Source organism: Propithecus coquereli, unplaced genomic scaffold, assembly GCF_000956105.1.
Source record: "Propithecus coquereli isolate 6110/MARCELLA unplaced genomic scaffold, Pcoq_1.0 Scaffold265, whole genome shotgun sequence".
Taxonomy (NCBI): Eukaryota; Metazoa; Chordata; class Mammalia; order Primates; family Indriidae; genus Propithecus; species Propithecus coquereli.
This window is the reverse complement of record NW_012148230.1, coordinates 1,593,239-1,608,481: the sequence shown is the minus strand read 5'-3', so window position 1 is coordinate 1,608,481 and position 15,243 is coordinate 1,593,239. Positions and strand designations below refer to the sequence as shown.

Sequence of the window (15,243 nt, the reverse complement as noted above, 5' to 3'; positions counted from 1 at the left end):
AGTAATTTATAAATAATTGAACTCTGGTATGTTATTATATGACAGTCTCACTAGAAATATGTTGTCTTTTTGATTTTCTGAACATTCAGTCAGATTTCTTTGTTTGCAGCTGGGCTCAAAATGCAGAGAACTTAAAGATATTCATTTCGGCCAATGTTATAAGATCTCAGATGAAGGCATGATCGTCATAGCTAAGGGCTGTCTGAAATTACAAAGAATATACATGCAGGAAAACAAATTAGTAAGTACTTGTTATCATCCTCATGCTGTTTAGTTTATTCCTAACCTTTGAATTCCTTAAATTTTGTTTATAAATTTTCTTCTGCTTATTTTCTTTTTGGGTTCAAAGGCAAATACTGTTTAATCAAAAGCAAAAATCCTCTCAAAACAATGATTTTATAAATTGATCATATAACTGAATAGGTGCTTATATGTGGTACTTGCATGGTAAAAATTCCTCATCAGGATGTGCTAATGTGTCTTTTCTAAATTCTGACAGTGAGCTAGTGCTGGTAAATTGGAAAAATCTAATTTAATTGCCAACCGTAAGTCTGTGGTTGGAGTTCCTTCTGATACCCCTAGGGATTGTAATACTTCTAGATAGTTAGAGTTATTTAATGTCTAGCAAAATGTACACTTGTGAAATAGAGCATTTTACTTGATATGGTGAAAAATGGGATTCAGTAAATTAGCGCAGATAATCTTGGTAATTACATAGATTTTATATTTTAAGCACATATGTGTATAACTCATACACATTTAATGTATTATATTTAATATATTTAAAGTCATTCCATTTTTTCTTGAGATTTAATTCACATACCATAAAATTAACCCTTTTGAAGTATACAATTCATTGGTTTTCACAAGAAAGTTGTGTGCAGTCATCACCAATATCTAATTTTAGAACATTTTCATTACCCCCAAAAGGAATCCTGTGCCTGTTAGCTATTACTACTCCCCATTACTCTCCTCCTCCAGCCCCTGGCTACTGCTAATATACTATTTGTCTCCATGAATTTGCCTATTCTAGATACTTCATATAAATGAAATCACACAATATGTGGTCTTTTGTATCTGGCTTCTTTCATTTAGCATGATATTTTTAAGATTCATGCATGTTAACATGTATCAGAGCTTTATTCCTTTTTATGGCTGAATTATATTCCCAAGCCATTTAATTTTGATTTGATAGGTACATAGTACAATTAACAGAAAAAGTTGTCATTGGGGAGGCACTAATAGGAGTTGTCAACATTGAAAAATGGTATACTGTCATGTGCTACATAATGATGTTTTGATGGATGGACCACATACGCAGTAGTGGTTCCATAAGATTATAATACTGTATTTTTACCTTTTCTATGTTTAGATACACAAATACTTACCATTGTGTTACAATTGCCTGTAGTATTCAGTACAATAACATGCTGTTCAGGTTTGTTGCCAAGGAGTAATAGGCTATACCATATACCTCAGGTGTGTAGTGGGCTTTATTATCTAGGTTTGTATAAGTACACTCTGATGTTTGTATGAAAAAATTACTGAACAATGCATTTCTCAGAACATATCGTCCTCATTAAGTGATGCACGACTGTACTCGAAAATGCTGGCCGGGTAGCCCTGAATGTATAGCATATTCACAAAGAAAATGTGCTTTTTAAATTGTATCTCAAAAATAAAGAGCTCTTTTTCTTGCCCTCGAAGTTAGTTTATAAAATTTGATAAATATATCTCATATATGAACTTAAGATTTTGAAAGATCTCTTGAAGCATCAGCACTTATAGTTAGATAATGCTATTTTAAAAAATGATCTACTTAGAAAAATTAAAACACCATGAATTAGAAATAAACACTTTGAATACCATGTAGAATATTTTTCCTTGAAATTACATAGTAAAAATATTTCACATTTCTCTTTACATTTATTATAAATATAATAATCACTCTTGAGACAGTGTGATCTTTTAGAGAGAATTATGTCTTCTGGGTCACAGAGAGCAAATTTTTAAATCCTGTTATCTACTTGCTTTCATCGTGACCCTGGGAAAGTTATTTAAGCTCTTTAAACCTCATTTTAAATGAGGTTATTGATATTTGTCTTTTTGCAGGTTGTGGTTTTGAGGATTAAATGACATAATGTCCTTAAATTGCCTAGTACAAATTCTGACCCACAGGAGACAAGAAAAACCTAGTAGTCTTTATATCATGACTGTATTTGTTATCTAACCGTTGGTTTCTACTGTACATTCAAGATAAAGGATGGTAATCCAACTTAATTTTTTTTATTCTTCAAATTATATGGATATTTGTTGACTAATATTTGTTTTCTTTTTGAGTAAACACAGGGAAACATTTTTATTAGCACATTAAAAAATTTTTAGCCAATGGTTTCCCAAAGAAAACAACTGTTTATATTTTGAAGGTTCTTGTTATGTTCACATTAGTTTTTCCCTAATATTGTGGTACATTGAAAAATTGTTGTTATACTTAAATGCTAAGGGAATTAGTTCTGTGTTTAGTTTTATTTATCAAACATTTTGATTTCATTGGAAATTTGATGTAATTTTGCTAAATCTTAAAGGTCAGTTCAATACAGTTCTCCCCATTTAAGGTTCTTAGAAAGGAAAATTTAGAATAATTAGAATTCTTTATTGGATAATTGAGATATTGACAACTAACCTCCCATAGGAACTTTGTATTTCTAAAATTTGTGAAATAAGAAGTATTTAAATTACTTGCAAAGCTACAATTTTAAGCAATTTACATATTTTTATGTTGAGAAGTATTAGTCATTTAACAACAAATATTTTAAATTAGCAACTAATAGAGGTATGTGTTCTCCTATACAGAAAACATTGTGTGTGAAAGTATGCCAACAGAATTTAACCTATGCTTTGACAGATATTGATCATTAGCCAAATTATTTTGCTGATTCTTTTAATAAATTGAATCTTCTCAAAAAAGAGTATTAGAGCTTTATTGTATAATCTAAAAATGACCATAGCATAGTGTTTGTTTTAAAGTATAAACTTTGCTGACTTAAAATGTCAAGTTGATTATTTTTTAATACACTGGTAGGATTTGACTAAGTATACATCTGTTCATATTATATCTTGGCCTTTAGATGGCAGCATTGTCTTTGTATAGTTCAGTCACATAGCTTCTTCGTCCTTGATAGAACTATAAGGATATAATGCTTATACAAGTTTCTGCTGTTATGGTTCATTTTTAATTTTTGTCCTTTAGGTGGTCTTATGGGAAAATTTCCTCTTATTTGGAATATTAGTTGCATCTCGAATGCCACAAGATGAACTTGCTGTTTTACACCAAGTAGCAAGATATTTGAACAATATTACTTATAGCACTGATATAAGTATGATAAACTTTAGAATAAGGGAAGGATTCCTGTGCTGATCAGCAGGCAGAAAAAATTTATTCACATGGAAAGTAAGGACAATGACTTGACATCTTAAGGCTCAAATGAGTTATGGCGAAGCAAAGACTTGAGGACTTATATGTACAATTTCCCCAAAAGAGAATGAATTTCTGTTTCAGTCATTTTTGAGAAAGACAAGTGCCATGCACCTACGTGGATATAGTTTGCATTTGCTATAAAATTCTTGTATAGAGTCTAGAAATAGATTTCAAGAATGCAGCTGTAGTGAGGGTCTGTCTAGCATATTGTATGTATCTGTCGTCTTCTAGTGATAGATTTTATATCACTTCTGTACTGGCTATTTTTAAGTCATATTTAGTTTGAGTGTATAGTTATTGGAAATCTAGAAACTTCAGGAAGTATATTCCTTCTCCTTTTTTACTCTCTCTGCACTGGATTTTGCCTCTCTGTTTTTTTAACAGAGAAGCTCTTTGGGCAGCTTTTTATTCAGTTGTAAAATGATGGGGTTAGATAGACTATCTGTTTTTTGTTTTTTGTTATACAGTCAAATGTTTTAAGGTACTGGGATTTTATGATTTAATTCAAATAATAATTTTAAATAACGTCTGCGCTACGTCCTAGGGTCAGCATATTTGATACAGATCTGTATGCGTTATATGTGCATTTGGTCTGTTTTACACCTTCTACTCTGAAGAGTTGGGCTATGAACTAGTACAGATTTCTCAGTTATCAAGAAAATAAATAGTAATGTATTATGAGTAGATTTTAGAAAGTTATAGGAAAATGATACTGATTTCCTGGTTGAAACTTGATTTCCTGAAAGTTAATTTTGACCTTTTACTTTTCAATCTTCTGGTTGATATTTTACTAGTTTTATAATTCTGTGACATCTCTTAGAGTTCTTTGGCTGCTGCTGTGATGATACCGTTTTAGATTTTATTATCCTTTGGAGGCTTATATGGATGAGGTACGTTCTAAATTCACCTCTTAGGCTTTCTTTTTCAGGACTGGAAGCATTTTAAGGGGAGATTGAGGCAAATGCCATTTTTTGTTGCACTGAACTCAGTTCAAATCTTGATCCTAATGTTTCCTACTTATGTGACTTGGTTTAGTTATCTTAATTTTTGTACTTTCATTTTCTCCTTTGCAGAAAGGATATAATACTACTTCAAACATGTTCTTATGAGGATCAGACTAAATGAGATTAAGAGGTAAATCATCAATGTGTATCATGGCCTGAAAACACAGAAAGCGTTTTTCTCCCTATCAGGTTTTGCCTTCTGCAGTGAACCAATTTGAATTGGCCTGTCTCAGTGCCTAGTATTATCTAGTATAGTCTGATTTCACCCGTTATCCACCAGCAGTTTAATTCTGTTTTTCTCTTTGCTGTGGTTTGAGGCAGTTAGGTGAATAGACTGGTAGCCATGTTGATCATCAGCTGGGGTAGTATGTAAGATAAACACGTGTCTCAGAGTTTAAATAACAGTACCTAATTTAGCATTATATGAAAGCTTGAATTTTCTGATTCTTTCTTCATTGTAGAGTTACTACATAAAGGGGTTTTCTGTATGAGTTAATGTATTGAAGGGGTTGATTGTTCTTGTCCCCATGTCTCCCACTATACTCCTGATATCTTTTTTTTCAAGCACTCCTTGTAAAGTGAGTTTACTTGTAATCTCAGGTATGAATCATTTACATTTGTGAGGGATTTTGTTTTCTGAGTACTCACTTCAGCTTCTAAAATCTCCTAGGGTAGATACTCACCTTCACTACTATCTTCCCTCTCACTGAATGGGGTGTTTAGTTATACCCAGGGTGGTAGTTTCTAGTGAACAGTGATATTTGAGTATGGCATTCGAAACAAGGTGACCTAAAGATACTGAACCTCATCTTATTATTGTATACTACTATCTTAGTCTGTTTGGGCTGTTATACCAAAATACTATAAACTGGAAAGCTTACAAACACCAAAAATTCATTTGCCACAGTTCTGGACATGGGAAGTCCAAAATCAGGGCACTGGCAGATTTGGTGTCTGGTGAGGGTCTGCTTTCTGGTTCATAGATGCTTTCTCTGTGTCCTCACATGGAGCAAGGGGAGAACAAGCTCCCTTGGGTCTATTTTATAAAGGCACTAATCTCATTTATTAGGGTTCTGCCCTCATGATCTAATCACTTCCCAAAGGCCCCATGGCTTAATACCATCATCTTGGGGGTTAAGATTTCCAACTACGAATTTTGCTGGGGACTAGGAGCCGGGGCTGGGACACACAGACATTCAGACCATAGCAATTGCATTTCAGGATTTTGCTATCATTTGTTGATCATATAAAATATTTAATAAAAGTTATCTTTTATTGAATATTTATAATATACTAGGCAATATGCTGTTTTATATAATTAATCCTCTTAACTACCATGTGAAGTAGCTATTTTTATCCCATTTTGCAGATGAGGAAATTTTTATACTATTTTACTAGAGAGGTTAAGTGACAACAAATAGGTGTCAGAGTCGAGATTCTAACCCAGATCTGTTAAGATTCCTAAACCTTTCTTCTCAATAATTTTGATTGCATGAGTACATTACAGATGGTGCTAATCCATACACTTTTGTACCAAACAGCAACTTCTAAAAGGCATTGTCTCCTTTTAAAACACTTATAGATAGTTGCTGTGAGACATCAAAGGAAAAAGTTAATTATTAGTGTGAATAGAAGATCTTTTTGCTAGAATGATGACTGATTTCAGGGAAAGTTGCAAATGCCAGTAGAAATATATTGAAAATTTTTCTAGGAAAATTACTGAAATTATCAAAGAGGAAAGCTGTCTTCAAGATAGTATTTAGTGTTGATCTTAATCCTGTACAAATATGAACATGATTAACTTTAATGGTAGATAAAGTTTTTCTGTTGTGCGGACATTATTTAGTATTTTTGTGACACTGAAATTCAGAAGCTAGTACCATTTCATATTTGTCCAGTAGATTTAATGGAAATTTTAACGATGAACTGATAACTCTCTACTCTGTTCTTTAATACTTGTTTCAAGTGTTAATATTTGAACACCTACTGTGGGCCAAGCACTGTGAGAGGTGTTGAGGAATTAGATAAGAGTTAAACTGCCAAAGAGAGGAGATCGTGGTCTGGTGTTAAGTGCTATGGAAACACCAATTGCAAAGATAGTTATTTTTTATTGAGGGATAAGGGGGAAATGAGAAAATCATATAAATAGTAAGTGACATTCGAACCGAGTTTTGAATGATATATAGTGATATGACTATGAAAGCAAAAATTTTTGGGGGGAAGGTGATTGCAGTTATGGGAAACAGCAGTAACAAAGATAAGGCATCAGGAAAATATGTGGAATGTTTAATAAGTGGTGTATGCTACAATGACATTAGGTTTATAGGTCTGGGTAGTGGGGGAAATGTTCATATTTGGGTCTGGAACAGAAGGACTGGTTTGTGAAATTTCTTCAGCATCATACTATGGAATTTGGAAGTCTGTGTAATAAGAATTACAGCATAGGATTTCAGCAAATGTGAAATATCAGGTTTTTGGTTTTTTTTTTTTCAATTTTGAGCAATTCAGAAAAATATAGAATACTAAAAAGAATAATAATAGCCCATAAGGCCATCACCCAGAAATTGACAGTTTTTAACATTTTGTTAAATTTTCTGCTGCTTCTTGAATTAATAAAGTGAATAAACTTTGTCCTTGTTGTCTTGCATCCCTAGTATCATCCCATTGTCTCCTTCCAAAGGCAAATACTATGATGATCTAAAATACTTTAAAAAATACTTTAACATCTGTGTAGATAACCGTGACATTTGATATTGGTTATTTTGTGGTCGCATATAATTTACATCTGGTGTCATATGGTTAAGTATGTGGTCTTTTTTTTTTTTTTTTTGAGACAGAGTCTCACTGTGTTGCCCGGGCTAGAGTGCCGTGGCGTCATCCTAGCTCACAGCAACCTCAAACTCCTGGGCTCAAGCGATCCTCCTGCCTCAGCCTCCCGTGTAGCTGGGACTACAGGCACACGCCACCATGCCCGGCTAATTTTTTCTATATATTTTTAGTTGTCTGATTAATTTCTTTCCATTTTTAGTAGAGACGGGGTCTCGCTCCTGCTCAGGCTGGTTTCGAACTCCTGAGCTCAAACAATCTGCCCGCCTTGGCCTCTCAGAGTGCTAGGATTACAGGCGTGAGCCACCGCGCCCGGCCTAAGTATGTGGTCTCAAAAAGCATGTATCATTCTGCAATTTGTATTTTTACTCTTATTTCTGAGATCTAGCCATAATGAATATGTAACTAATTTTTTTAATTGTTAGTTTTCTGTCATAGGTATATATCTCCTGTTTATTGATTCCCCAATGAAGGACATTGTATTGCTTCCAGTGTTTTACTGTCACAGGCAATGTTGCAATAAAATCCTTGTGCAAGTCTCCCGTAGTTATCTGTAAAGAGTTTCTCCAGGGTATATATTTAGAAGTGTAATTATAGGCTACTTATATATGTATATTTTCCAGTTTTTACTAGATCATACCAAATGGCTCTCTATTAGTAACTGAAATCATGCTTTAGAGGTGTATCTCGCTGCTGGATTGTCAACTCCTTTGAGGTACCTGGTCATCTTTTAAATCCATTCCTCTGAGTGTTGGAGTATAATAGATATTCAATAAATGTTAATTTAATGACAAATGGGTTACTACTAAATTGAACATGCTTTAAAAAATGTATTTCTTCAAGTATTTTGGAGGGACACACTTTCAAAAGAAGATTCATTTCAGTATATAAATAAAAGCTTTAAAATAGTTTAAAGAACAGTCAATCTTTTTTTTTTTTTTTTGACTTTTCAAGTAAGAAAATTTCTTTGATCTGGTTACCATATTAATGATCATTCTTTGTGTATCATATTTATTCAGCCAAAGTCATTAATGTACTCAAGGAGTATTTTTTGGGGCAATTGTCTATGACAACATGCGGTTCTGATCAACTAGAATATAGTTTCTTCTTCTCAGAATTATGTTGATTTGATTTGTACATTCTTACTGTTACTAAAATTAATTTTATTGAAGTAGTATTTGAAAGATACAGTAAACAGCAGTCTTTTTGACAGAATAATTTCAATCTGAAGAATAAATACATTTTCACTTATAAATTCTTTGCTAGATCTTATCCTTTCATTTTCTTTTAATCTATTGGTATCTTTCTCTTAAGACTATCTTTTTTTTAATCTATCAGATATCTTGGCAGGAACATAAATGAATTGTGTTCTATCATTTGAAAGGCATAGAAAGCAATAAAGAATGAATGTGTGTGTGTATATATTTTTTCTTTTCCTGTGTGCTAGCATTGTATGGAAAGCAGGCTGTGACTTGGATAATATCCAAATAATTTTTCTTTGGGATGTGTTAATTTTTTTTACCTAGTAAATTTACCTGCCTAATTATATTAGTTTAGTAATATTAAAATTAGTTTACAAACTCTGGGGACTCATCAACTGATGATAGGAGATTGCCAATGCAGAGAGGATCTCAGGAGGAAGCTAGCTTAGTATTAAAAACTCTGATAAAGATATCCCAATGTGGGTAATGTAGAATTTATTAGGCTTAAAAATAGACTCCATGTAGTATTTATGAATTCTTTTTTTAAAAAAAGATTTTTTCTTGATCAAATTCTAGAATACTTGTTTTAGGTAAAATTTACAGTTGGTAGGTTATTCTTTGTGTTGTAATTCTTTTGCTGTTTTTATTTTTCTCCACATGTATATATATTCTATAGTTTAAGTCTTTTTAAATCTAATTTTTATTTACTTTCTTTTAGGACAACATATTAAAAAGTCAGAAGAATTTGAAGTAAATCAGATATAAGTGTTAAAAGTACAATCGTGGGTTTTGTGCTCAAGTGTTGACAACAGGAGATAGTAGGTTGAGATGCAGAAGTTGAGTCATTAGGCTTAGCAAATAAAAATTTTATAAGATTAAATGGCAGTGGGATGCTGGGAGTACATTAAACCTGTCATTTATGAGCATATGTTCCTCAACTACTTTTCTAACCTGCAGGCAACAAGTGAGATATATTGTTTGGATCTAGGAAGAAGTTTTGGCTTATGCTTTTCCTTTATCCACAGCAATGTGGTGCTAGGGTTTTAGGATATCCAAGACTTAATCCCATTTATTATTTTAGTTCTTAGGCTTAAGGGGAGGAAAATTGGAGAATTAGCTCCTCCTCCCCGCTTTTTTTTTTTTTTTTTTTTTAAGATTTGCCCTTCTGAATATAGTTTACAAACTATAGTTGAATCTGACTTCTAGGTCATAGGATGCACTTTTCCCGTCATTTTATTGCGGTCATTATCACTAAGATACATTGTTGTGAAAGTCCTATGCCACTTGTGCTTTCACCAGGGGACCCTGTCTTCAGGCAAAAGATACACAGTTTGTGTTTCTATCTAAACCTGTGTGGTAAGTACTGTTCCTATTAGTGCTGCAGATTTTACTTACTTGCATCATGTAGATTATCTTCCTTTGCTATCTTTTTTGAAATTTTTTTTTAAAGATTTGAACATGAAGTCGCCTGATGGGCAGTAGAAGAATGAATAGTCATGAGAGTGTTGGGCTGAGTTCTTTTTCTTTGACTGTACCTTCTGGATTTTAGTAGCTGAGAAGTTTAAGAGTCAGATGAAGTTGTACTGTTTTGATATTTACTTTTTTTTTTGAACTCTTCTGTTGCATCTTATTTTGTGTAACCACATCTAGGTTGTAGAAAAAATTATAGTATTTTTTTTTAATGGCTGCTGTACTTCATTAGTTTTGGTTTCTAAAGTATGATAGTAGAAGTACTTCAGATGAGTTTAGGGGTAGAAAATTTGTGGTGTCTGTTACCAGTTCTTCATTGGCTATTTTTGATTAGAGTATAAAATCTAGATATTTATTATTCATTTTAATAAGATATATAAATGAATATATTGAGAATCTGTAATCCAAAGAAAAGCAGTTGTAAATAAGAGTCTTTTTAATTGAGCTGTGTTTAGATAATTATTCTTTTATGTTCCTTTGTATTGAATATTTTTGAGAATATAAAGAGGAAAGCATATATTTATATTTATTACTGTTTAAATGTCCATGTGAATGCCTAGAGATTATAAAGTTATTTGCATCATGTTCTGCTAGCTTTTCATTTTGACTCCTTTGAAAACATGATAGAATTAGATTTGTACTCTGAATGGGGAAGCAAAATATATTTCCCTGTCTTTTTACTAGGTTAATATTTACTTTAAATATTTGACGATAATTTTGTAGTTTGATATTTCATGTTTTAAGTTGTTGCAAGACACAATTATATATATACACATACCCCTCTTCCGTTAATACACTAGTAAATCTTTTTTTAATCATGTTTAATTGTAGGCAGTTCCATTATGTACTCAGAATACATTCTATAGATTGTAATTGTTTTAAGCTTACTAGTGAAGAATTTAATGGAAAACAGTGTGAAAAGTTAAAAGATACATTGTTTATTCCTCTGAATTCACTTGTGAACTAAGATGTTTCCAAAGGTTGGTTTTATTTATCATATCTACAACCTAGGAGTACTCTTACTAAAATACTGTTTTCATCATTTCAGAAATCTGCAGTGGCTCACTTCAAAGATTTTTCTAGTTCCTAATCTATGTCTCATTACTTTCTCTACTTGTCCATTTATTCTTGATTTCCTCTTATCATCTTAGTTTCTTCCAGTATGTGTTCATTACCTTTAAGCTCAGTTGATATTATTTTTTCTCAGTTATTCTTTAAGAATTCTACTACATTTAGTACTTTCCCATATTCTATGAGCTTCCTGTATTTAATCAGTTCTTATTAGTCCATTGATAATTTGTTGTAGGTTTGAGGGTTTTAGTTTAGTAATGCCTCCTAGTGTAACTCCTTAAAACAAGGATGAGATTGCCTTTTAAAAAAATCTGTATATAGTAACTGAGTGTATATTCTTCAGTGTTTTGACTAAATGGATAGTTGTTAGGACTTCTTAAAAATGAAATTTTTTCTATGTGAAAATTATGAATTTTCTGAAATAACTGCCAATGAAGATAAACCATTTGTATACTCAAGTCCTTTTGGTTTAGTTCTGAAAAACTAAATTCTTTTTGAGACAAGGAAGAAAGAGTTTATTTTAAAATCATATTTTAAGTGAGACACATCAGTAACTTTAAATATGATTATATTTTAATGTGTACATAAAAGCATAGCTTTTAGAACATAAGATTCAATTTATATTAACAATTGAACTGGTGAAATATACTTTATTCTATAGCGGGGTCAGGTGACTATTAGTGTTCATATCAGAATAATGGCAATGATTAAGTAAAATTCCAAGTAAGTTTGTCCTTTTTAAGAATTAAGTAATTCTTAGGAAATGATTTCTTAAAAGTGAAAGTTGAAACTCATGGCTTAAAAAAATTTTTAATGCAAAATACCTATTATATATTTTTATTTCTTGGTTTACATCCTATGGAGGATATTTGGTTTGTTTCAGTATTTCCATCAATGTATTTTCATACTTTTGCTTTCAGACAACCCTAACAAAAATCTGTCAAGACTGTTAAAAAATGTGGTTTCTTTTCTTTTGTCATACTTTAATTACCTGATTCTTGAAAAGATGAAAGTTAACTAGTTGCTTCTATGGTTGAGTTTGTTTATAAGTGCTTGACTTTATTGTTACAATTAGAAAGGGATTAAATATAATATTTGATATATATCTTTATTGCTTGGTGTCAACGAAATGCATCAAGCAGATCTGATGTTAAGTTTCTTTCATTCAGAACACTGACATTGCATGCCTTGAGTAAAATACCATGCAGAAATCATACTCATAAGAGTTTTGTTTTTACTACTTTATATAAAATTCTTAGTTTTTGATTTCATAAATTCTTTTTATTTATTATTATTTTTTCTTTGATATGTTCTAACGGTTTTGTAGAATCAAAAATTGGGGAAAGAACGTCCAAGAAGCAGCATAGATATCTTGTTAGAATAATGCACTTTGTTTCTTCATTTTCTTGGAGGAGTAAGTGACATTTGGACAATTTGAGGGAAAAAAAAATGGGCAAGTATTGGTTCTGTCAACTGTATTGTTTATCCTTGGATTAAATTATTTTTTTTTCATCTAGAAGTGATATCAATCACTTTTTTTCTAATATACTTTATATTATGTTTTTAGATTATGGAATCAAGAACAGTTTTTTTTTAAAGAATATAATTATGCTAATTGCTGATCAGTATAAGAATAGGAGGTATTTCACATCTGGTCATCCATAGTTGTAAATCATTTTCGGTCTATTGTGTGCATTTGCCTACTGTCACAGGTTAATTCTTTAGACATGGGTACCTTCCTCCTTTCTTTCCATCAAGACATACCTTTCTTCAAATATTGTAGAAACTCACTTCCCCCAGTTATTAAAATCAACTTGTAATCACCTTAATGCTTACCCTACATCTCTGAGCTTCTATAAATATATATACATGTCTAAGATTATTTGTTTTTATGCATTATAATATTAAATTTACATGAAATTTACATGTATATCTTATTGATCATGCAGTTTCCTTTTCTGATCCTACTTTTAAAATGTTAAGGAAAGCCCTATTTCTTAAAATGGTTTCTTGCCCTTTAAAGTGATCTTAGAAGGCCCCTAAACCTGCTTTCCGCAAATCCCTTTACTGCATGCCTGATAATGAGGCATCAATTATTGTGTGTGTGTGTGTGTGTGTGTGGCAGGAGGGTACTTATAACTAAGAACTCATAAAATGTTTTAATGATAGTTGAAAAATTATAAGTAAATGGTACTAAAATGATATTTGATTTGTTTTTTTTTCTAATTTCTAACATTTAAGAATGATTGTTATAGATACCTTAAGAAAAAGCTTACATATACTCACCACATTGTTTAAGCAAGACTAGTGGAAATTATTTGCAATACTAACTTATTCTCATGCCAGATTAGTGTGAAAATCTGTAATTTAACAATTGAAATGATTGCATCTTGTGAATATGGGCATTGTTTTAGGGGACCTTTCCATTTTTTAGACAGTGAATGGCAATACCTAATAAGTAGTGGTCCTAGTAAAACTTATGTGGTTTCCTTTACTATTAACATGCTCTTTGACAGCTGGCCTTTACTAATCTCACACTATGGGTTTGGAACTTTTTCCTTAAAGCTTTATAGTTGAATTACAATACATTGAGTCCTTTATTTTCTCCTGGAAAGGATTTAAACAAACTTTCTATTGCACTTGTTGAATATGTATTTCATAGTAACCACCATGAAGTTTGCAGCATTTAAGAAGATGAAGAAGCAAAGATAAAAGATACACATTCAAGAAGGCTTGGTTTCACAGTTGGTGCATAATCCTTTCTGCTGTCATTGGTACCCTAACCCTGTACCTACCAGAACAAAAGAAACTGAATTGAAAATTGTGGGAGCTGGGGAACATTCTGTTGGCAGCACATCGCATGGCCCATAGGCGTTGTCAGGTCTCAGTTTGATGCCCTTTATTCTTTCTGACAGATGTGAGGTAGGGTCTATGAGGGGGAAGTCATTACTAGAGAGAGGGCAGTGTCAGATCAAAAGTAACCAGTGATCAAACAAGGTAAAGGGCTGTGGAAAATAGGCTCTCTTTCTGGCCTCAACACCTGCCTGATCACTGAAGGGAATAGTCCTTATGTGTCAGGGCAAGTTGATTTTCTTTGATGTACAGTGAATTAGAAGTCAGAATGGAAGCTTAACTGGAGTACAGAAGATTTTTACTTCCTAGTTCTTGGGCAATTTGGGTGTTTAAATTTTTTACTCTGATTACTTAGAAGTTATAGAAGTCATTTTCTGCTGAATAAAATATTAAATCTTACACATTCTGACTTTATCAATATAAATTTAGAGATAGTGCTAATAAACAAGCAAGTTTTCAACACAGTATTGGACAGGCTTTAGAAGTCATCGAGCTCTACATTTCTCAGGCATCTAATTGTAACTTTAATCAGATCATTTGTGTAATTATAATGGTTGATATAAAATGCATAGTACTGAACTTGACACATAGTAGGTCCTCTCATAGTAGAATTTTGGAAGTTACCTCGCAAAGTAATTTCAAATAAATTTGAATTAACTCTTTGCACCTAAGTACTTATTATATTGTCTTTTAAAGTAACCCCTTCTAACCAAGTCAGTTGAAAGAAAATTTAAAGAGACTGGCGTTTGTATATATCATTCTTTTTCCCTGCCCTTTCATCTTTAAAGATATGTGACTAAAGTCCAGGAGAAGGATGATATTTTTATCTTTCATTAGCTTGCTGTGAGGGTAAATTCAATTGAGGCATATTTTTAAAAATATCAGTTATGTTGTTTTACTTTACCTTAAAAGCAAAGATTTCAACATCTCAACCTTTGCTATTTTAAATACTGTTGCATTTTATTAAGTTTCCTAAATAGTTTATAGTCATTTTGTCCTCAAAATTCTGGAAGTAAGAGTTTATTTGAAATTACTTATTTTCCAGTCAGAATAATAAAGACTTTTAGTATCCCAGCCTTTTAAAAGTGATTTTTAATCTTGTAATTTGTCTATCTGTTCATCTTTGCATGAAGTCCATGTTTGTTTTTGATACTTTTAGGTAACTTAATTCTTCATCCTTTATACATTTAGAAATATAAAACATTGTATATTGTATTATCCTCACAATAAATTAATATTTGGCTTGTAGACTGCTGTTAGCTATAAATATATTTTATGCTTGGGAAATTTCAGAATAGTATATTGAACATAATATATACTGATATTTCTAGTTTAACTT

At 31.9% G+C, this 15,243-nt stretch overlaps 1 protein-coding gene across 1 annotated transcript in view; it reads left to right on the top strand.

Annotated features, from left to right (window-relative positions):
- Positions 1-15,243, top strand: part of FBXL17 (F-box and leucine-rich repeat protein 17) — a 533,407-nt gene that overhangs the window by 36,712 nt on the left and 481,452 nt on the right. Inside the window, exon 4 of the mRNA XM_012647377.1 lies at positions 110-241. Coding sequence (XP_012502831.1) covers positions 110-241 — 132 coding nt within the window. The remainder of the gene's footprint in view (positions 1-109; positions 242-15,243) is intronic.